Consider the following 23,246-nt stretch of genomic DNA (forward strand, 5'->3'; position numbering starts at 1 on the left):
CTTAAGTTCAAGGGCTTAAGATCCCACTCAATTTGTAGTATTTGTAAGGAATTGCATATAATGAATTTAAAAGTTATAATGAAAATTACTTTACCACTTCACCAGAAATAGATGCTTGCTGGAGTTGTAAGCTTAATTATAAGCCAAATGACCTAGACCTGTCTATAGAAGCGCAGCCAGTAGAAGAGAAACACAGCTCATTTACACACAGGTAGATGAAACTATGATATATTATATCAGCCAAAAGCGTGTATAAATTAACATTTTTACAGTTTCTGTTTAAAAAGGGCATATCACATCAGAATTTAATACACTAAAAATATTTTGAACATGCGGTCTCAACATAGTCAGGCCAGTATTAAAAATCTAGATTTTTGTTTAACGCACTATAGTCACATATTTGCCACTGACCTATTACTCAGAATCTCTTTTTAATCAGCAATGTATAGATAAGTACCTTTATACATCTCCAATAAGGGCCTACTGTGTATGCTTATCAGTACATATATCAACACTGGAAGGTTTAAAAGAGATTCAACAGAGGGGCTGTGGTCACAACTACATTTTGGGTAAGTGATGTGTTATCATTATGTTGATGAAAGTGGAATTGTTTTGAACAAGTAGAAAAGGAAGCCTATTTAAAAGAAAAATATTGTTAAATAGAGTGTTGGATCCACATCAGATATTAAACATCATCCCAAGTTTGCTCTCTTTTTAGAACTAACTGCTGTTCTTAACCAGGTTACATCTATTACAATAATTCATGATAGGGAGTTAGTCACAGGAGACAGGTTCACTTTCTACATCACTTGGCCTCTGCTTTACTTATATTCTGTATCACAGAAGGTCAGATACTTCTTGATATTAATACACCCCGCATAGCACAGGAAAAGTGCAAAGACCCCTCTTCCCTCACTAAACTGTCAATTTACAGGCTAAATGTCTGGGGCAGAATTCGACACACACAAAGTCTGTTTATACCAGAACAAGCCCTCACCCCAGAAAATATTAAGATTCTGAAAACACTTGGATAAAGACCAAAAAAGTAAGAAAAAATAATCAGCCCCACAAGCCATCAACTATGCCATCAATAATACAAAGTATTTTACACCACTTGCACCTGAGTTGAAGAGTGGAAAAAAAGAGGGAGACTCTGTCAGTGCAAGAGAATGATTCATGTGACCACTTTGTCTTAATTACTCAGAACAACCAGTTTGTTGCTGTTTAGTGAAGAACAAAGATGTCAGCGTCCCTTGACAGAAAAAAAAATAGCCATCATGGTTGTGAAGATGATGACGATGGCCAGAACAACGATCAAAATCCGGTTTTGGATGATTCTGAAAAAAAGCAGAAGAGACAAAACCCCGGTGAATAAAACAAAATAGCAGAATATATATAAAAATCATAAAAAGAAGCACACAGATAAATATCTTGGAGAAAAAAACATATGGCCATGAATTTAGGACTTTACTATCCTGCGTATGTTCATGGTGTTTTACTTCTTTCAGTTTCCAGTGCTTCCAAACATTTCTTTATGTAGCTATTAAATCCAACTTTTGCATTCAGGAAAGAGTTAGACTTTCCTTAATTATGCATACACTTATATACATATTAGAATAACTGAAATACATCATGTTACAATTTATTAACCTTCTAAGTACAAATGAAATAATTAGTCCTCAGTCAGTGCAATCCAAGCAGGGTGGACTATAATAGTAAATACCTTTGTATTTTTTATAGCCATTCTGACACCTTCACAGCTTTTTTAATCTGAACAGAAACAATTTATTCATTTTCAAGGGATTTTACTATTAAGGTACAAGATTTCAAGGAAACACATGTCAATGAGATACTTACTTGTACTAAAATACCAAGGGAAAAGTATAAAAGATAGTTTTGAAGAAAAGGATGATATAAAGAAGCAAGTGTCAAACTGTGAAGCTTATGTTGTAAAAGCATCTCCTGTCTCTGTAGCATACCTTTACTTATGGTAATAGGCAAATGTTATATTTTCTATGTAGTATAAAAAAATGGAAATAAGTAATAATAAAAAGATGCCAGAAATAGGAAGTCCTGATACTGTTCAATCATTTTTTGGGAGAAATCCCGGCTTCTAAAATCAGACACCACATCGCTTCAGATTTTGCCAGAAATTAATAGGTCAATTAACATGAATAAATCAACAAACTGTAGAATTTGAGGCATTTTATGGATTGTAAGAATTCAGCATTTGTTATTGCATTCTCACAGAGGAGGAAGAATATTTTCATAGGGTCTTCATGAAGCAGGAACTTTTGCAAAACAGGTTTGTACATGAAGCGTATCACCAGAATTGGAGAGGTATAGCAAAAATACCCCAGCAACCAAATGCAACAAAAGCACCCTAAGTTACATTTATTTTTATTTTTTCTTGTGCTTCTGCAAAACCAAATCAAAGCAAAACAAAGCCTTCACCAACCGAACAACACTAAGAAGAGGTAAAACCGTGTTTTGTGAAACATCAAACCAAGTACAAGGCTCCAACTTGAAGACAGGGAATCTAATGTGTTAAAATGAGCATATCTCATGCAGTGAAAGAGAGAAGAAACTCTAGAGAGCAGAGGGGAGTTTTCCTTGGTAAATGTTTTTCATTTGGATGCGGGTGGATATACATATAAATTATACTGGAAAGTGTAAAGAAAAATGCAGTTTTAACCAACTCCAAGCTCTCTCCTTGTTTATCCCCCCCCCCCCAAAGAGAAAGCAGTAAATGGATGGATGAAAACTGTCACATCAGACAGACACCCTCCCCTGTGACACTCTAAAAGGACTAGCTCTCTATCCTCCTGACAGGTTACAAAATGATCACATTTGCTGACACGTCTTCCGCAAAACTGCTTTAGTGTTTGTGTCCACTTTCCTAGCAGGAGATGAATGGGCTGCTTTGTCCTCATTTATCACTTAAAGCTGAACTAAGATCTGTCTCGTTTATTTTTCCCTTCCTCACTAGAAAGGCTCAACCACAGCATTAATTCTTTCGCGATGACAGCTAATTCAAACTTAACAGGCAATATTTACTCTGCCAAAAGGATGAGGAGGAGGGAAGGATGTTTCTCACTCTTTTTTTTCCCTTCCCCTCCCAAAAAAAAAAAAAAAAAAAAGTGTAGCAGGCTAACAAAATAAAGCTAATTAAGGGCTTTTGGTTCTTGTTGGTCTGCACTTCAATTTAACACCTGAACTTACAAGCTTGTCTTTTGTGGTGGGGTGTGACATTCCCTGCCAAACACCTGATAACAAACGATTTGCCCAGGCAAATGCATGAAAACCAGAATATATATTTACTCACTCACCCTCATCACTCCTGAAAAGACACTCAGCAAAATTGAAACTCAGCGGTGAAATAGATTAAAAGCATGAAAACTCTTAAAACATTCAGCCTTAAGTAATACACAGTGCAGCTGGCTTGACAACCATTTTATTTGTGGGATGTGGGCCCCAAGGCATCCATAATGCTAATTTACAAAGGATTAACTGTGAGTGAAACTTGCTTAATCTAACGCATAGTTGGGCAAAGGCATACATAACATACTGAGTGTTTAAATCAGCTCCTCCTATCTCTGGCCCACTGGAAAAAGCATTTTATCGTCCAAGACTTAAAGAAAAATAATATAAAAAAGCATCAATTCCTCCCAGTGCTTTATTTTTAATACTCTGGCAATACACACCCAATTGCAAGATTATTTAATCAGTGTCCGTGTCTCTAAAATCCTTGTCGAGAAAACACTGAGCAAGGCACGCTGTCACCTGTATCTGCTAATTGAAGGTTCACTTACGGTGTGAATCTAGGAAATAGATATCAAAGTTCAATTTCTAGGAATCTGAATTAGTCTGCACAGTGCAGCACAAGAATATCATATTAAAAGGAACAAATTAATCATGAAATAGGATGGATGTTATCAACAGACTCCTGCACTGAGGCATTATATACTTTTAATATTCAGCCGACAGTTAAAGATTAATTTTATATCTTTAAAAAAAAGAATAACATTGAGTTTTACTATTTTACTTTCAAGTGAGCACGTAAAATTAAACTAACTGCAAAGCACCAGAAGGATGGGGCTAGGAGGGTAATGACAGAGCTGTCCGGGAGCAGCAGGACAGTCCTCGAGGAGAACTTCGGACGGAAGCGGTGAGTGTTGAAGTCTGAGCCTGGGAGCTGCTGCTCAGACAGAGAACGCGAGTTCTGGGTGTCAGCATATTTCAGATCTCAAAGTCAACAGGCAAGGGTGACCCTTCAGAGTAAAGAAAAAATCAAGAGGAAAGGGGGCTTTGAGTGATCCGAGACAGTCAAGCCAGCTCACAGTGGTAGAACAATGGTTGGCATTGGCAGGACCCATCTGTAGGGAAGCCTATAGTACTGTCACAGCCAGACACCGCCAGTGGGTATTGCTCTAGGCAAAGCATCAAGGACTTTAAGTGGGGGAGGGAGTGAGAATACCAAAGGAGAAGAAAATGGGGCCTAACATTCGCTACAAAAAAATCCCAAAGGCTAACATGCTCGCAAGAAGCAGATGAGAGGCTTTTATCTCTATTACACCTTAAATTCAGCGAAATCTAGTGAATGAGGAAGCCCAGATTCTTCTTTGAAAATGCAAAGCATGTTTACAGGGTAAATAATTTAAGAAAGAATATATACTTGAAAGAAGACACCCATTGAAACATCCATGGCTAAAATGCCTGAAGGCAAAAACTTGTGCATTTGCATGCTGCATTTTATGAAGTTAGCACACTGTAGCTTTAAAAGAATGCATGGCCAAATTAAGAGGAATGTGTGACTGAAACATCAAGGATTCCTCAAGTTTACATTATGAATCATAGTGCTGTTGATACGAGATGAATTAACCATTTAGTCGATGCCGCTTAGGCACTGAATTCACACCAAGTCCTGCTGGAGCCCAGCGTGCTGGAGCTCGTTAACAGCCAATGTCTACTGTTCCTTTCATACTCGAAACTCTAGGAGCACAAGGGCTCATTCTACTTTGAGTTAGAAGAGACGAAAAATCTGTGCTTTTAAACCAAGTTCCATCTAGTTTATCATGGACAGCAGCCCAAAACATTTGGGTGCAAAACCACATAGAAACAGTAACTAAAGCAGATGCGAGGGTAACGTCAAACGACGCATTGGAAGAGCGGGCTGGACTAACAACGCAGAAAGTGCATCCCACTCCTGTTGAGTTTCCTTCTGCTCCTCCTTTCTAAACACCTGATCCGCTGTCCTGGCTTCTGGTCACAGTGCCTAACCTCCCACCACCGGTGCACTGGAGGCTCCCTCCTGCCAGTGCCAACTTTGCAAGCTGATGAATGACACCATCCACTGTGAGGGATCACCTCTTTGATGCACAAGGGGACCACTGATTTGCAAGAACAAGTCCCACAGCCATTACCAAACACTGATGTACCTGGCAAATCAGTTCCCCCTCACTCCCACCATAGCGGGAATTGTGCTGCATTTCCAGATTTCAAACCCCAAAATGATCCGCTCCTCTCCGTAGCTTTGCACACACATGCACACAATGGGTCTGACTCTGTTTGTGACATGTTTAGATCTGCTCCATATAAACACAAAGCAGTTCCTGAAAGCTTTTGCAAACCTTACATTAAGGATGCCAACCGTGTTTAAACCTTTTTACAAAACCACATTCATTAGCAGGGGAGTGCACGACATCTATATGGGTTCAGCCTGATGTCTTGCACATGTCTTAGTGCCTGACTGACCAGCATTGAATAATGATGCCTTGCCATTAAGCACTGATGGTACAATAACAATTGTCATGAAAATTAGCAATCACGGTAACACGTTAACAAAATACGGGATTTAAACGAACCACTGCAGGCTCTGGGTGCATGAAGAGTTTTGTGCCCTTAACTTGAAATAATGAAGACTACAAATAAAATACTGTAAAAATTTCTTACAGAAGCTCAACTCTGACATTGATACAAATAAAAAAAATACAGATGGCTTGGGGGATCAGTTAGCACACATTCATTACAACACAGGGCTTTATTCTTAAAGAAAGCATCTTGAAAAATAGTGTCCTGAGAAACACAGACTGATGATGGAGCACTGTCCAACAGTGTTTCACTGTAATACATGTATTTAAGATCTAACTAGAAGTGATTCCTATCAGTTTACTGCGTAGAAAGGCTTGCTCTCTGTATATGAGACTACATTTTAAATGGTCACTTTGAATACTTGGCTATTGCACTTTTGGGTGCCCTTTTATTTGTGATTGGCAGTTTTTACTAACGTGCAAGAAAATAGGTGCATGCAAATCAGTGGTAAGTGATTTTTAAGTGCCCAATATTCATGTGCAAATCAGCAAATTCAAACAAACACAAAGTGTAGGTCTAGTCACAAAGGCAAATACATACCAGGCAAAACTAAATGTGAATTTAAAGTAATACAGCTATACTCAGATACCTTCTGGACAGACACCATTATTACTATATATAAGGACATCTTGTTACGATAGATCAGGAGCTTTCAAACAGAAGCACTAGACCCCACACAGGGCAATAAAATCTTACGACTGGTAAAGCAAAGCCTTAGATACATAATGATAAATCTCTAAGTTCAGGGTATCTGGGCGCTGTTCAAGTAACTATTCATCTTTCCCATTTTTAGGTTTAAGAATGCTTTTCTTAAATAAAAGCAACTGAAAAGAACTAGACAGTCTGTGGCAAAACATAAAGACATGGCAACCTACTGAAATAAAAGAGCAAGAGAGCCCTGCCTAGCAAAATTACAGCTGGTTGGAAGTATCTGACTTGAGCCATTTTTCATCATTAACAACTGAAATTAGCAAACAGAAATATTAGTGAAAAAGTATCTTCCCAAGTTGCATACAACTCCTTGGCCACCTTCTAGCTGACCTTGGAAAAAGCGAGGAATTTGGAAAACACTCAAGTTTTTTGTCCTCTCCCCTGCCCCAAACTCGGAAAGTCAGTCCACATTTGTTATGTTCTCAAGCCGGAAGAACCAATTACATTGTAATTGACGTTGTGCATTTACAGGTGAAAAGGCTCCGTGGGGTAGTGGAGAGGGGATGGAAAACCCCCCTTGCCCTCCTCTTCCTCCATGGCTTACTTCATGCCTAAAAGGCCACGCTGCCTGGGCTTCCCCGGCAATCTGGAGACAGGCCATTCCCAGAAGAAGCCTATTTCATATTCTCTGAATTCCTTCCCAAAGGAGCCTCTTCCCCTAGGACAGGGGCTCTAGGGGCTCTAGTGCCTTATGTGTAAGACCTTGGGAAAATCCATTAAAACTTGCTGAAAACTGAGCAGATAATGAACTTAAAGCCTCAAAAATGGAGAAATGGAGAATTAAAAAATGATGGCATTTTTCTAGCTGACTAGCAGGGTTTTTTTTTGAAAGAGAGAGGCCATGCAAGGTGCCTAAGATATTGCTGATAGGGCTGAGGAGTTGTGCAGCACCACATCCTCTAGCTTTAAAGTTCAGTCTGAAGGACTGGGGCTGTCTACTTGTAATAACATGGATACCAATCTCTAGTTATAATATTACACTCAAACCACATCAATGTGTTTCCACCTGGGCCCTGAATGAAAGAATGAGTCATGTAATAACAGGTGCAGGGAGGTAGTCACACTATCCAGCTTTTAAACATCTAAATTGTATCTAGCTAATTCTCTCTCGGCTCCCTGGATATGGAAGTTAAGAGTCCTGCTCCAAACTGCCTTCTGTTTTTCCTGGCCCTATATGCACCCCAGGAGAATTAGTCAGTTAAATTAGCTGGCTAGGTTAGGTGTCTAAGAGCCTAGGCAGGGGTGAATATCCCTAAAAGCTTGAAGATGAGGCCCAAGCTAGAAAGCTGGCTGGCTTCGAAGGCAAAACCGTACAAGAAAGGTGTTCTTATATTGTAAAACGTCTGTACTCTCCCATTAATCAGAAATATTGCAGAGATGAAACTCACCAGTAAAGCAGATGATGTTCACCAATAATCAGCCAGTAAATACTTTGATTCATCATCTCGCTTTAATGGATCCCATACTTGCACACGATATTCTGACCAGAATCAAAAGACTTTGACAGTTTTTCCGGAGGAGTAAGAGATAGGAGAGACATCCCTCTCTGGGATGAATGCCTCCCGAAATGCAGTGCCTCCTTGGTTCAAGGAACTATGTTTTTTTTTTCACCTTGCTGTGTCATCTTCTGACAATCCTACCATGAAGATTAAAGTTTAAAATTAATGTTATGATATCTGATAGTTAAAATACTTATGGAGACACCTAATTCATAACTGAAAACTTGCAACATGTTCCAAAGGTCACAAACCCATGTGAACAACACTGGAGTACAGTCTCGCTGGCAGCCACCAGGATCAGCACAGCTTGTAGGAGCCCTGGCTCAAGGAGCTGGAGATGTACCCAGGTGATCACTGCAGGGTGGGGAGAGAGAAGGGGGCACACTGGGCTGGAAGGAGAGGCATCTACAGGAACAATGGGAAGACAAATGTATGCAGGCTTCAGCATGCAAACTGTGAGAACAGGGACAGCCTGCAAGAGGACCACATGGACATAGGACTTAAGGTAAGAAGGCAAAAAATCAGGGTACTGTACATCTTCTGCTAGCTTGGATTCTATTCATTGCCTATTTTTAAAACACACAGGAAGGCATTTCTGAAGGATGAAAAGTATCCCTCTGCTGATGAGAGACCCTGGACAGGGAACATTTCTCTGCATGGTTGTGATGCAACTTCAGCTCTCTCCTGTCTCCAGGTCCACTCCTTCCATGGAGGGAACCGATTACATTACTACCATCATTAGGAGGAACGGCGGGTGGCTTCTGGGACCATGAAAACTCACCAGCCAAAACTGGTGAGGGATTAATTCATTTCATGCAATGCAGAGGCAACACCAGATCTCTTTCGCAAGTCTTAGTGAAGATCATGTGCGCAGTAGCAACTGGAAGTGGACGGAGTCAAGGTTGTATTAATCTCCATCCAGCCTTTCTCAGGGTACTGAAGTATCAACAAGAACAAATCATGCATTTAGTCACCTGAGCATGACTAAGAACCATAGGCCTCAGCAGACATTACGAGCGTATTAGAGCTCTGAGGGAGGGTGGATAGCCCAGCTGTCAGCGGAATGGCATCCTTCAGCACATCGGTCGCAGGAAGCCCTGGTCCCCAAACAGTTAACAGGGGAAAAAGCCCCAACCCCAATCCCCTCATCAGCACTCAAAGCTAAAGCAATTATTTCTCCAGCAGAAGAAATGTACGCAAGCTATAAAATGACAAGAACATACATGATCACGTACTGGCTTTTATGATAAATATAGTTACATTTACATTCTGGGTGATTTAAAGGGAAAAAAAAAATCTAAAGTCTGCATTTTATCAACTTTCACAATCATTAGAAACAAGTAAAATATATATCTCACACAGATGAAAGAAAGTAACATCTTTTGCCCTGCCTCACTTTAATTAATGACTAATCTACAGCTTTTAGGTTTGATGAAGCTGGAGACCGGACACAGCTACTTTACTTGCATTATTTTCCCCTTATCACACCATATTTGACTGGGCATCTTTTTGTATGGCAAGTTTTCTACAATTGTCTTAACAATGTTGACCTCTTTTGTAAAAACCTGAAGGCATCTGCAGCAATTGTTCCTGAAGATGTGCTATCCAAAATGTTACCATTTCATAGCACTTCTTGAATGATAGAATATATTTTTTTTTTGGTATATATTCATTTTTTTCAAATGCTATAAAAGAAAGGAAAACAATCATGGCTAAGGCCATTTGTGAGATGGCATTAAAAGAGCCTTCTCTGAGACAGATAAAAATAATGAGAATCTTTCTGTCAAGAAGGATTTAGAAAATATCACTAGCATTATTAAAATTTAATTTTTTACTGTGCTTTTTGGTTCCCCCTTTTCCAGTGATAATGAGCAGGACTGCACACCTCCACAATGCTAGCACTTGTTTTGAGCAATAAATTCAGCCTTCCAGTCTGAAGACATTTCAGACAACAATTTTGACTGCTATAGGCTTATTTTTCCAACCTGTTCTGTGCTTTGAGTCTCCCTATAAAAAAACAGTTCATAAGCTAATTTTCCACAAGGCCAGTGGAACAAATAAAAATCAATTTTTGCCCAACTGGTTCAAAGAAAACCTGGGAACAGTGAAGACAGAACAGTGAAAAATAAAAAGAATCGATGTATTCACAAATGGTTTACCTGATAGAGAACTATCAAATTAGTTGACAGGAGATACTTGCCACTATTAAAGTATTTTCTCTTCAGCATGTTACAGTATTTCTATTAGGGGAACAGAAATGCCTCTACTTTGTTATGACCTCAGACACCTTGGTTTAATAACCGCAACAAGCCTCCATGCATTCTGCGAAACTACAGGGCAGAAAGTCGAAGCGCAAGAGCGCTTGCAGATCTTGCAACCAGAGGGTCCTGCAAGCTCAGCCTGGCTTAGAACGGGTATAAGTTTTCATGATCTGGTGGAAGGAGCAAAGATTCCTCCTTCAGCAAACACAGGGAGACATCCATGACCTCAGGCCAACCTCTTCAGGAGGAATTTGGTGCATCAAGAAAGGAAAAAATCATAGAACACTGACCAGACTTCCCTCCCCAGTTAAAAACCCAAATGTTCTGGAGCGTGCTGAAGACTAAGCAGTTTAATATCTCTTGGAGAGCAGAATACAAATTTCTCCCAGGATGGGAATCCCATTCATAGAATTCAAAGCTTTCAGAATCCCAAGAACAACCCAGGGCACAGGTTTAATGTTGTGGCCCGATCCATTTCATCATCTTCTCCACTAACTGGGTAAGCGTTTTTGAAACCACAACATTGAGAAGGGATTGGATAGGTGCTTACGCCTGCCTGTCTGCAGCCAGAAAAATACATCTGGAAAACTGACTGAAGAACAGAATCTACTTTTTAATACAAATTAACCATCACTCCTGTGGAAATAAAACAAATTTATAATTTACAAGCTTAAATATTAAGGAAGGTACTTTTAAGTAGCTGTAATCTTCACCCTAGTATGTAGCATTTTATACACTCCATTTTTATGAGTTGGCTTTAAAATGTGACTCATTTTAACAGAAAAAAAAAAAAGGATTAAGTATGTTACTCTGAAGCAAAGCTGCATATTACCTATTTAAAAATATTGTAACATACCATGGAGACATCATTTCTAGGGCCAAACAAAACATTGCTCAATGAAGAAATGACATGAAATATAAAATATTCAGCTGCGGAATGCTATTTGGAGTTAAGCAGTTTCATTGCCAATAAATAGCATCATAATAAATAGTGTGCATGTAGGAAAAAAGTATACCTGTTCTTCACTATTTGAGATGCAACAACTTAGTGTGGGAAACTAACAAAGATACTACTCATCCACTGAGCACATACAAGGAGAAACTAAAAACCACCACACATTTTGATTCTGAATCTCTTACAACTGATGCTAATTTGCTTATGATATCTGCCTGATTTAGAGCTAATCTTCTGTAAATTAACTCCTAATGCTGTCTGAAATAATCCTCTTAATGCTGGTCTGTCTTGAGTACTTTATATCAAATACCATGAAATACACAAGCACATACAAGGCATATAGCATTTGTAGCGCCGCTGGCTGCTCTCGAATACATGCTGTGCCATGAAGATGCAAGCGTTGTGCAGAGATATGCGGCCCTGGGGCAGCTTTGGGACAGCACAGGGTCATGTTGCTCTGGTTGTCCCCTTTGGAGGGGAACAGCAGTCCAGGACTGTGTCCCACCAGCTCCTGGCCACCAGAGAGCCAAGGAGGCTCTTTGCCTCCTTTAAGAACGGTGCAAGGAGGTGCCATGCCACGCTCCAAACCTCCCACCTCCAGCAGCAGATGATAATGAGAAAAAGGAACCCGTTCAGGCCTCGAGATTTCCGAATGACAAGATGTGTGTTAAATAGCACTAATTATCAGCTGGAAGCCTAATCTGATAACTTGTTTGAAAACAAGACAGAGACGGACAATTTTATTTCTTCCGATGAGGAAAATATTTTTAAGGGTGTTGCTTCAGCATTGGCCAGCTTAATTATTATTGTCAGTGTGCTAACTGTATTCAAAAATATTTCTTTTCCACTAAATCCACCGGAACAATTTTCTCCCCCAACATTAATTTAACGATACAGCCGAAAACTTAATTGATATTGGTGAGCAATGCAATTCCAACGTATTATTTTCTCGGGTTTTGAAACATAAATGGCAGGCACAACTTTGACTGAATGGACCTCTTTATATTTTAACAGGCGGTTTATTGGCCCAGACTCCAACGTGTAACAAGCACAATTGCAAAAGCAATACATTTTTAATTGAAAAATTCATGTATTTTTACTATGAAAGTGACTCAAATAACAAGTAACTTTGTCAGGTAAAGGGCTTTTAAAACAATTTTTATATATGGAATGTTGTGTAGAAATTATATTCTTACCATAGCAAGCTCTTATAGGAGGCTATTAAAGGAAAAAATATGTATTGTTTAAAGCATACTTTATTGGAGCTTGCTTTTTTAATATATTAAAGAACAGATAAAGCACAGTGATCAGTGAGCTGTCTGTGTCCAACAGCTCTTCAAGAGCCTTGTGGAAATGTATAAAACAAGCAGTGATACAATCCTTTGCCAAACACTGTCATAAATTTTTTATTTGGCAGCTAACATTCTCACTAGTTTTCTTGGCAGCAATTGGGACCTTTAGCAAGAAAGGTGCAGGAGAAAAATACCTTGTTTAGAGATGTTTTCAACACTTTCTGGGATTTTTCAGAACTTCTGCCTGCAGCACATTTTACAACCATAGTCTCCAGTCACCTGATGAGTAGGTGGTGGTTTAAAACTTTTTTTTTTTTTTTTTTTTTAATATAGACAGCCTACTACCTCCCTCTGGCCTTCAGCCTAGGATGCGAGTGTGGAGGGGGGCTGTATGCGTTCCACAGAGATACCAGTGGTTGCTCTTCTCTGTCTAGACAAAAAAACTTGAAAATAATACCAGAATGTACCTTTCATTGCTCCTGATACTATCTTGCATCTTATTCCTAGATGACAGAGATAAATGAAAAGCAAACATGTGATGATTACTTTTGCATTTTTCTGGGGAGATGTCTGCAGGAAAGCTGGTCACAGGTGCAGCTACCCTGGTCAGCCGGCAGACTGCCTGATAGACAGAGCTGTGAAAGAGAATTCCGTACCCAGATCTGCTCTACCAAGTTTAGTTTTTTTTAAAAAGATATGCTAAAGTTGACATCTGATGCACAGCCTTCCTCCGTGCACGCAGATATGCTGATGCATCGTATACATGAAAATACGGCTCCAGCAGGACTGTGGTTTGGGCTATACAAGGCAGAACGGAATAGCGAGCTCTTACCAATTCACCTATGGAGCAGATGTTTTGTATTTTGGTATTTCATTGTTTCAGAATAGAAACAAGATGAACCTTTTGCATCTCAGCAACTTCCTCCGAAACTTTCACACCAATAAGATATATCTCAGTCCTTCCACGGACATAAAAGCAACAGCTTCTCTTAAACAGGTGTGGGCCAGGAAAAGCACCTTTTCTGTATTTGCTTCAAATTATAAAGGTTGGAATTTAGTTTTAGCACAAATTGCTTTAATCACAGGGTAAATTAAAGTAATGACATTACACCTACAAACACAAACCAACAAGCTTCCCCGCAGCTTGTGTTCCAGTTTTGGGTCGCGTGTTTACCAGGGGCATCATCCCCCCAAAGAACTTTCTAGAGCTCACACAGACATCTAGTGGCTGGTGAAAACACTGCAAGCACGTCATCGCATCTGACAGCCGGGCCGGGGACAGAGAAGTTATGCCAGGGATGAGTTGAGCTAATTTTGTCTCTGTTACAGCTACGGGTGGGCAACCAAACAGGGAGAGAGTCGCTGCCTTTGTGCCACCTCAGGGACTCATGCTGCTGCCGTGGTGTGAGAGATGCTCTCTTGGCAGCTCTGGCTTCCCGAAGTCTCCTAATCATTGATTCTTTCCAGTTCGGTTGGAACTATTTTCACCTTTCTTCCAAGTGCTTTTAGATTTCTCTCTCATTGCTACTATCTCATTTTACTTAGAAACCCAAGACCTTGATTATGCCATATTGTTTGAAAGGTTCTCTGAGCGCGGCTGCATGCGATGACGTCTGTTGGAAAGCAACAAAGCAATGCAATTTTACAGACGGCAAAACACGCCCTCCCCCCCCCCCCCCAAAAAAAAAAAAAAAAAAAGAAGTAGAAAGTCAATAATAAATCCCCAAGTTTTTGTAAAGGAATATGACTTGCTCTATGGTCCACATCAATCAATGGAAAGATGCCTAAAATTTCACTGGGGTTTGAGTCCCACATCTGCAAAGGAGATCAAGAGCCACAGCTCTGCACAGCGTTGTAAGAGCTCAGCGCCCTGATTCTGCTCTGTTACACCATTTTAAATCACGCGGTACTCAGTGGTGTCATAACCCTGTACATCTGTGTCAGACCCTCTGTTGCAAGGGCAGACTTGATGCCAAGAATGCAAAACAGATGTTGCTTTCCTAATGTTTTCTTGTTGTCATTTTAAGTTGTTTTCATGGGGTTCTGTTTTCATTTTGGTGAGTGAAACAGGTCGGCAGGACATGTCAGAGGGCAGACCAGAGGAATGCTTCTGCATCTTCCTTTTTATTTTGCGTCCATGTGTGAATATACATAGACTCGGCGTTACAATCAGGAAAAATCTTTTTCTTTTCTCTTCAAGCTTCATTTGAGCTATGCTCTGTTCCCTTGGGTCAAAAAGAAAGGTAGCTGTTTGCAGATGGGAAAAAGGACTTTTGTGAACAGCAAAACTGCATCACCGAACAGCTTAAGAAAAAGATTTTCTGAAGTTATTTTTTACTACAATTTTAAGAGGAAACAGGGATAAATACATCTTTTTTGCATGTTGACTCATTAACAAATTTAGCAATAAACACTTTGTAATTAAGTCCACTAGTTTACTGCTGTCCAGAAGTTTCTCAACACTCTTTGCACAGAGGGTTTTGGAAAACATAGAACTAAGAAACGGTGAAGGCAAATCCCAACAGCTTGCTCAAGCAAATCTAGCTGAGGCTTAAACTCACTTCTGAACACTGAAATTTGAGATGCCGTATCAAATAAGCAGCTCTTTTTCCCTGAAGAGAAGAAACTGGGTGTAGCTAACCTAGTGCATAATAGGTTTATTCTCATTCACAAAACAGGAATTACTTTATGGCCCCAAAGTAAAACTAGCACAGAAATATACTGGCAGATTTGCTGCAGATGTGTGTTGTGACACGTATGCAGGGAATCTGCTATTAATCACATGCTAAGATTTTAATATTATGTAGGGTAATGCAGGCAATCATTATGGTGAAGGTTCTGGATTCATAAAAGCCTAACCCACAAATGGGTCTTTTAAATTTAATACATTTGAGCTCACTCTCACCCTGCACCAGTCGAATTCCCTGATTCGCACCCCCCCCCCCCGCTCCCCATCACATACATTTATTTCAATCTCTATTGTAAGTTTCTTTCTGTGCTTTTGCTCCACTTCTTTTCTTGCAACATATGACAGTTGGGGAAAGCGTAGCTTTTCAATTCTCCTGTTTATCGGACTATGACAGGAATGTTCTTGTTAGAGGGGCTGTTTGTGAGACCCTTGGACACGTACCCAGCACAGGAAATGGTCTGGCTCAAATGCTGGAAAAGCCATCCTTCACCTGAATCCTTCAAAATTTGTGTCCCAACATAACTAGAACCTATGTATCCGTACCCGGGTTAAGATTACTATGGACAATTATACCATGGAAATGCATTATTCTGACAAAGCAATCAATCACGTTATTTCTCACAACTTCAGTTCACCCCTACAATTTTCCTTACCTCCAAAGCCAGCTGGATATTATATTACCAAAGCTGTTGAAAGGGTGTAACACTAACCATGAAGCCAAAGGCCACTAAAACTATGCAATGCATAAATTTTTATTGTTTGCTCAGCATTGAAATCTCATTAGGGCTCATAACTCATCGGCGCACTGCAAACATTTGCATCTGCTGATCATGAGAACTTAGATGGAATGTACACCTTTGGTTAATTTACTTGTTATGTTTTTAGATGAGACCATTGGTGTTGCTTTCTGTTTTCTTTTTAAAAAAGTCCTTAACGTGGTTGTGAGTTGAATGTCCACTTTTTAAACTAAATACATTAAAACTTTCATTTGCAGTTTCTCAAGGTTGTTCTGTTGCTGGCAATGCTCATGATCATCATTTTACAAAAGCTTCATTTGACTTAGTATTCAGGTTAATCGTTGTTTGAAAACTGTGCCCCATAGAGCATTTCACTTCATTCATCCTTTCTGCTTTATGCAGTCACATTTTAATTAGATTAAAATTTGTCCTCCAATTAGCTTTCATTAAAGTTTATAGATTACAGCAAAAATCTCCACTGAGTTGTGCTTCAAAACTGTGCCTAAAGTTTAAAATGAAATAACTGTGCAAATGAAGTGATTATGAAGATTATTACTATGCAAAAAACATCAGTCGCTTCTTGGTTTACTTATACATTTAACTCTGTAATTTATTTTGCCGACTTCAATACCTCTGTGTTCTCCAGAGTAGTCATCATAATAATACTTTACGGTTACAGGATACCTTTCATTCCTAAGGATCCTTAGGGGCCTGATTCTGTAGTCCTTACGCACACCAGTACTCCTGCTGAAGTCCCTGCCACTATGCGAGCAAGTCCTACTCGCTGTGTGTGAACCAGAACCCAGCTACAGGTCAAATCCTGCCTTCTGATACCCACGTACCGTTCTGTTGATTTGTGCAGCTCAGAATGCAAACCAGATATGAACGTTATGTAAAAAATCCTTTCACCTAATGCTGGGTGAGATGTGGCAGCTGTTCAGTGGTGCACGGTTACAAGACTCACCTCTTTCAATGAGGGTGTGAAGACAGATACTCCCCCCACCCCAGTTAAAACTGCAGAGAAAACTGAGGATGTAATTACCCAAAGAGGAAACGACTCGGTAGGACATGGGCTGGGGCTGCATTTCTCCTGTCACTTGTGTCTTCAGATGCAACACTGCCAAGTATCGAGTGCCCAGTCGCTAATACCTCCTGAACATGCGGATTTACTATGTGCTGAAGGCAATATAAAGTTTACAGTTCACCAGGCTGATCCTAAAACCAGAGCAGACATTTATTCTGGAGCAATCTCTAGGTGGAACACATGGGACTTCATGTTGGAGCAGAGCTCCACAGAAATGGATCTGTTTGCAGGAAATTCTCTTCCAATAGCAAGAGCTATAAATATATACACATAATTTAAAAAGAAAAAAAAAAAGAGAGAGAGATGCAGCCAACATCTTAAAACTAAAAATAGTGACACTTGGGTTACAGAAACAGGGACCTGTCTTTGCTCTAGCAACATATTTCTGATAGGAGGAACAGACTCGGAAACAAATACTTTAGTACAAATGAAACGTAGTTCGTGAGCATGAGAGGACGATTTCAGCAAAATGCAGGAGCTTAAAAAGCAGTCTCCTATTTTTCATGCACTAGTTTGTTGAACAATCATGAGTAAACCTTCACATCACTGAGATAACCAGCGTTATTCCCACTTAGCAGATGCCAAAACTAAAGTTTAAGGGTGTCAAAGGTTAGAGGGGAGTTTATAGTTTGAACGTTCTGACTCTAAGCCCTGTACTCAAGCCAAGACCATGTTTCCAAGATGCAAAGCATCCAGCAGCAATACTAATTTTAGGAGACACACTCAGGTCTGTCCCTTCCTCCCCCTGCTTCCACCTCCTCTTGGCGTTCATTTCTCCCATCGCGTTGCAACATGCCAACCTCAGTTGTGCTGATTCAACAGCTTGCAGATCCATGTGATGAATCAGATCAAGCAATTGATCCAAGATAAAAAAAGAAAAAGAAAAAAGATGAGGGTGGGTGGGAAAGGAGAGCTATTTTGTATAGGATCAATTCAGTTTCAAGACACTGACCGCAGAACAGAAGTTCCCTTAAAAATGAGAGAGCAGCTGGATGCAGCATAGAGGCAGGAGCGAGTATTTTTGGGAGCAGGAGACCCTATTGTTGATGCTGATGGTTTTGTATCACAGAACTGAGGTCCAAACCATTCTGAAAGCATTCCATTTTCATGTTTTAACTCTTCTACAACTCGCCTTCCTTTTACCTTCCTTTGCCTAACTTGGTTCTGAGGAAAAGCGTAGCCACTCCATACTACCTTTGCACAACAAATTTGCACAAGGCAATTCAGAAACTGGAAGTATTTCACTTTCCACAATTAAAATCTGGAACACCAAGTTTGCCTTCTCAATTACATTGACTATATTGCAGAAATACTGCTCCATTTCCTCAGTAGAGTTGTCACGTTTCATAAAATACAGACAAACTAGTCATGCTTTATGTCAAGGGTGCATTTACAAATAGTTTATAAAGGATTTAGATGATTAACCATATATTGAGACAGTTAATCAAATTTAAGAGGCTATTTTAGAATTCTACAGATCAAGCAGTTATTTATAATCCTGGTTATTGCTTTCTACTCTATATCCACCCCTAATGCACACCACTATAACATTCTGCTAACTCTTTATAAATGATTTGTGTTGGTAAAATAGTAATAAAAAAGCCCAAATCCTATCCCAAGAAATAGGTTAGATAATCAGGACTGTGTGACTCCTAGATTAAATTAATCAGATCAAATAATCAGATCTTTGGGGGTAGGTAGACAGCCCGTGCCATGATTTAGATACTTCAAGGCCCTTAAAAATCTCAGCCCTCACCACTCTGCACATGGGACTTGGGCAATTTTAAAAAGTTGGCTAAGTGTCATCTGAAAAGGCACAAACGCTGAAGTAACGGCAACAGCTGAGGAACACATCTTTTCTTCGACAAAACATCAGCACCACGACAGGATGCTTAAAGCTTCAGTGCTTCATGCTGGTTGTGGAAAAAAAAGCCCAACAATGGAAGCCTTGAGGAATGCTAAATATAACTGGTGTCGGTACAAAATACGGTCTGCTCAGTTAGAACAGAATGAGAAATTATTTCTTGTGATTCTGTTCGGTCATTTGAAGCAGCGTCTTCTTTTTTTAATATTTTTCACTTGGTACCGGATGTATAGAACATTTGTGATGTTACATGTGATTTATAAAGTTTTTTTTAAAAAATTTGTTCTGGAAGTATAGTGTATTTGGTGCTATTTTTGCCTAGGAATGGAAACTTGAACTGGAAATAGAGTCATTCATTCACACGTAGAGGATGACATCCCGTTGACAGGCATGCAAACTTGGAAAGGTGCTACACAGTCACTCTTAAAATACTACACTATATTTTTTTTCCTTCTAAGCTTCAATTAAGTAAATGTTGAAGAGGGATCAGTACTTTGTTAAGGCTAAGGGTTCATCGTTTGCAAGAGATCATCTTTCAGAAGTACAAAGACAGAAAAGTCAAGGCACTAACTACTAAATAAACTGTTTTCACAACAGAAGTGGCACCTTCAAGCCCCTCTACAGCAAGGTGCTGTGCTGCTGAAGTTCTGCTCATTCAGATGTTGATTTTGAAGAGCATTCCCTCCTATAATCAGAAAGGTCCTCAATCCTTCCTGCCAGGTAGTTGGTAATTTGTGTTGGGTTTTCTTTCTTTTTTTTCCTCTTTTTTTTTTCTTTTTTTTTTTCCAATTCAGGGAGAATGAAAATCATAAAAGGCGTGAAAATACAGCTGAAGTAGATATATTCACAGATTCTAATATAGCTGGAATGCTGTTGGTGCTAACGAGCCCTGAGCAAGCGATCCGTGTCTGGCATGCACTGCCAAACAAACTACAATTACAGAAGAACCAAAAATAACATAAGGAACTTTAAACCTCCTGAATTTGTGAGCCTGGGCCTAAGAATTATATTTGCACTTGCTCGCACAGGCTCGCTTCCAAAAGGCACCCAAAACTGGAAGGACCTTTCTAGTGGGAAGGAAGGAAGAAAAGTTTCCATTTGAGATCTGGTGTTTCAAAACGGCAGAAGGAGCAACTGACCCTACAGTCTTGTCCCTCTGTGTCAAATTTCTACAAGAGCAGCTCATGAGACTTGGGCTCTATCATATCTGAACCAAAATGTCAGGACTCAAAATCTGTGCCATAAATCGTGCCCTCTGAAATTGAGGTACATAATCCTCTTGGCTTTGCTTTCTGTTGGGCTTCTCCAGCCTTGTGCATGCCTCTGCAGTGTCAACTGAGACGTGCCTTCCCTTTTTTCCTTACAGAGAAAACCTCAGCGAGCCCCAGATTTTAATGATTTTTAAATGATGTGCCCTGTAACTCCTTTTGCACCAGCTTCCTTGTTTTCTGCTGGTTCTAAAACAGCCTTTGACCTGCCGGTAAGAACACCATTTCTATTTCTGTCATCCCAAATTAACAAATGAACGAGGAGAGGGGAAACTCCAAACCTTCATCCCCCAAGTCCCCCCACCTCACTGCAGCCCTGGTGCTCTAAAATAAAGTGAGCATTAATGGGCCGATGCTTCGATGGAACGTCAGCACTCACTTAAAAAATCTTGCAAATCATGGGCTAAATGGTGGTGGTGGTGGGCAAGGGCAGGTATTTACTTCATGCAGTCTCTTAGGATACAATGGATTTATGGCTGTCAATCCTAAACAACACCACTATTGTCTCTTCACATTTTATCTGCCTCCATTATTCATTTATGTTGATTTTGATTGATGAAGACACTTTAAAAAAGGAGGGGAGAAAAGAGGAGGGAGAGTGGAATCCGTTGACTGTTTGGTCTCTAATTCCTGTAAATCTACAGTTCATACTGAAAGAGTATTACTCAAGAAATGTCAACCTCCACATTTTGGGAAGGATTTTTCCCTTTGACCAGTCTCTCTTCTTTCAGAAAGACTGGAAGTGGGGTGCAAGCAGTGCTTCCGATATGTATCTAATCACCGTAGAGGCACCACATCACACTACAATCAGCCAGGAAAATTGGTGTTGGTCTTTTTAATGAAAAAGTGTTAAGGCTTCCGCGAAGCCTCTTTTACATATTTACTTCCTCTGCCACAGCTAATTAAGTTTTAGGCTGGTTTGATATGTCAAAAATTGCTTGGATCAGAGAACTGAGCCTAAGCAGAGTAGATATAATTTCTTCATTCAAAGTGAAAGCATCTGCCAGAAAGCTACTCTTCTGACTGTGTGGAAGTCATAAAGAAAAGGCCCAGCTTTGGCTTGTTTGCTTCCAAATATATGGTATTTACTGACCTCTCATTAAAATATCCTGACAGAATACAGATTATGAACTATCCGATATATTTCTTTCCATGGGAGGCTACGTCTAAGGCCTGGGGGTAAAGAGATTCCTGAGAGTCGTTTAAATTCAGTTCACTCCTCTCAAAGTTTTAAATGAGCTTCTGAGCAAGCACTACAAACTTGCCAAGCTCTCTGCTTACTTATGGAAAAGGAAAAAAAAAAAAAAAGAAAAAAAGAAAGAAAGAAAAAGACAGACACATTCACCACATGTTTGCATTTCTCCTGCTCGAAGATCTGCCTCGACACATGCTGACTGCAACATTCAATTGACTGCAACGATTCAATAGCCAAGGGAAGCCCAGTACCCTCCCGAATATTTGGCTGCAGGATTTCCTTTCTAGTTCCACCCCTTTCTGTGCTTTAAATAGTATGAGCTATAATATAGTAAGACAAGCAGTGGGAAAAAAAGGACAGATAAATTATTAATAAACCGTCATTGGATGTCAGAGTCACCACCACATTCAAGAATCAATCTATTGAAATTTTTGTGTCTAAAATGTTGGTGTTTTAAAATGACTGCAAACTGAGGAAAAGAGCTTTGCTCTCTCCTATTATCTTTGAAACTGTGGGGTTAGAAGCATTTTTTGCAAAAAGAAAAACTTAACTTCCAAGAAGAGATAAGTGGAGAGAGGAAGAGTCTGTGGAACTGCTGAATACACAAAAACCTGCTGCTTGACCACTCCATTCATTTTACAAAGCATAACCACAGATGCCTTTTTTTAATATTATGTGGTTCTTATTATTGCTTTCTGTACCATCTTTCAGATTTCAAGGGAGTAGGCTGCTACTAACTGGTGTTAGGAAGGAACTCATTCTAATTTCTCGGTATTTCTTCAGAGGCTGTAATGGCAACTCCCGGAGACAGATAAAAGAATGTGTGCAAAATCAACCAGTTCTGGTTTTGAAACTCCCATCTTCACAATTTTGACTTTTCAAAATAGTCTGCTCTTAATATAACATGAGTCGTCAAAGGCTGTCAAATAAATGATAAAACTCTCAGGAAATAAACATCTTTCCTCTAGTAGGTTTGTATATATTTCCGTAAAAGAAAAGAATTCTAGAAGTAAATAAACACATGGGAGGATTAGAGAAGCAATAAACAAAACCATTTCCTCATTTTGAATTTAAGAAAATAGGAGCCTCTTTCCAGCCATTGCCAGAAAATACTACTGCACAGAGGTGAAGTTTGTGCTAGCTAAAATACTATTTAATGCTAAGGCATGCGGACATGCATTCGTGTACACATGCACACTCTCCATGTATATCCCCATCCGAAATGTGAATCCCATTTCTACAGTGCCATTATGGATTGATGGGCAGGGGATTTTAATACCAGTTTGGACAAACACAGGCATGGGACTCCTTATTGCAAGATGATAAAGATAATGCTGAAACCTTTTAGCCCTAATGAAGGAGTTTACAGGGTTCTTAATCCCTGCACCTCATCTCACTTCTCCTGCCGTCCTGCTGAAAGCTTTAAAACAGTCCCGAGCACTAACATGGTACAGAGCCTGTTGAACATGCTGATCTGCTCATGATTACTCTTTGCCACTGTAAAACAATCTAACTCCTCAAGTGAATGGAGTCTGTAGCAACAATGGTGTTATTGACTTGTTGCTCCAGCTCTATTTAGTTATTACCCTCGAGGCCACAATCAATAGACTTTGCACCAAGTCAGCCTAATAAATCCCAGGCTTTCACTGGAGCTTTGCCAGGAACTGCTAGAAAATCTATGGCAGTCAAACACTTAGAGTATGAATAACATAGAAAGCTGTACTGACAGCTGTATAAATTAATTAACAAGGAATGTTCTTATTCTTTTAAGAAGATCTTAATGCACGCTTACCATGATTTAAGGAGTCACAGGTAAAGCA

The 23,246-nt window shown here is 39.7% G+C and overlaps 1 protein-coding gene across 4 annotated transcripts in view; it reads right to left on the reverse strand.

The window, feature by feature from the left end:
- Positions 1-212: 212 nt before the first annotated feature.
- The window catches only part of VTI1A (vesicle transport through interaction with t-SNAREs 1A), a 274,408-nt gene continuing 251,374 nt past the window's right edge, over positions 213-23,246 (reverse strand). For all 4 annotated transcript variants that reach the window (XM_056352815.1, XM_056352811.1, XM_056352814.1 and 1 more), the window contains one exon: positions 213-1,337. Coding sequence is in view for 2 of the 4 variants with exons in the window: in XM_056352811.1 (XP_056208786.1) it covers positions 1,244-1,337 (94 nt within the window). In the remaining 2 variants the exon portion in view is untranslated. The remainder of the gene's footprint in view (positions 1,338-23,246) is intronic.

The sequence above is a fragment of the Falco biarmicus genome, chromosome 9 (assembly GCF_023638135.1).
Source record: "Falco biarmicus isolate bFalBia1 chromosome 9, bFalBia1.pri, whole genome shotgun sequence".
Lineage (NCBI taxonomy): Eukaryota > Metazoa > Chordata > Aves > Falconiformes > Falconidae > Falco > Falco biarmicus.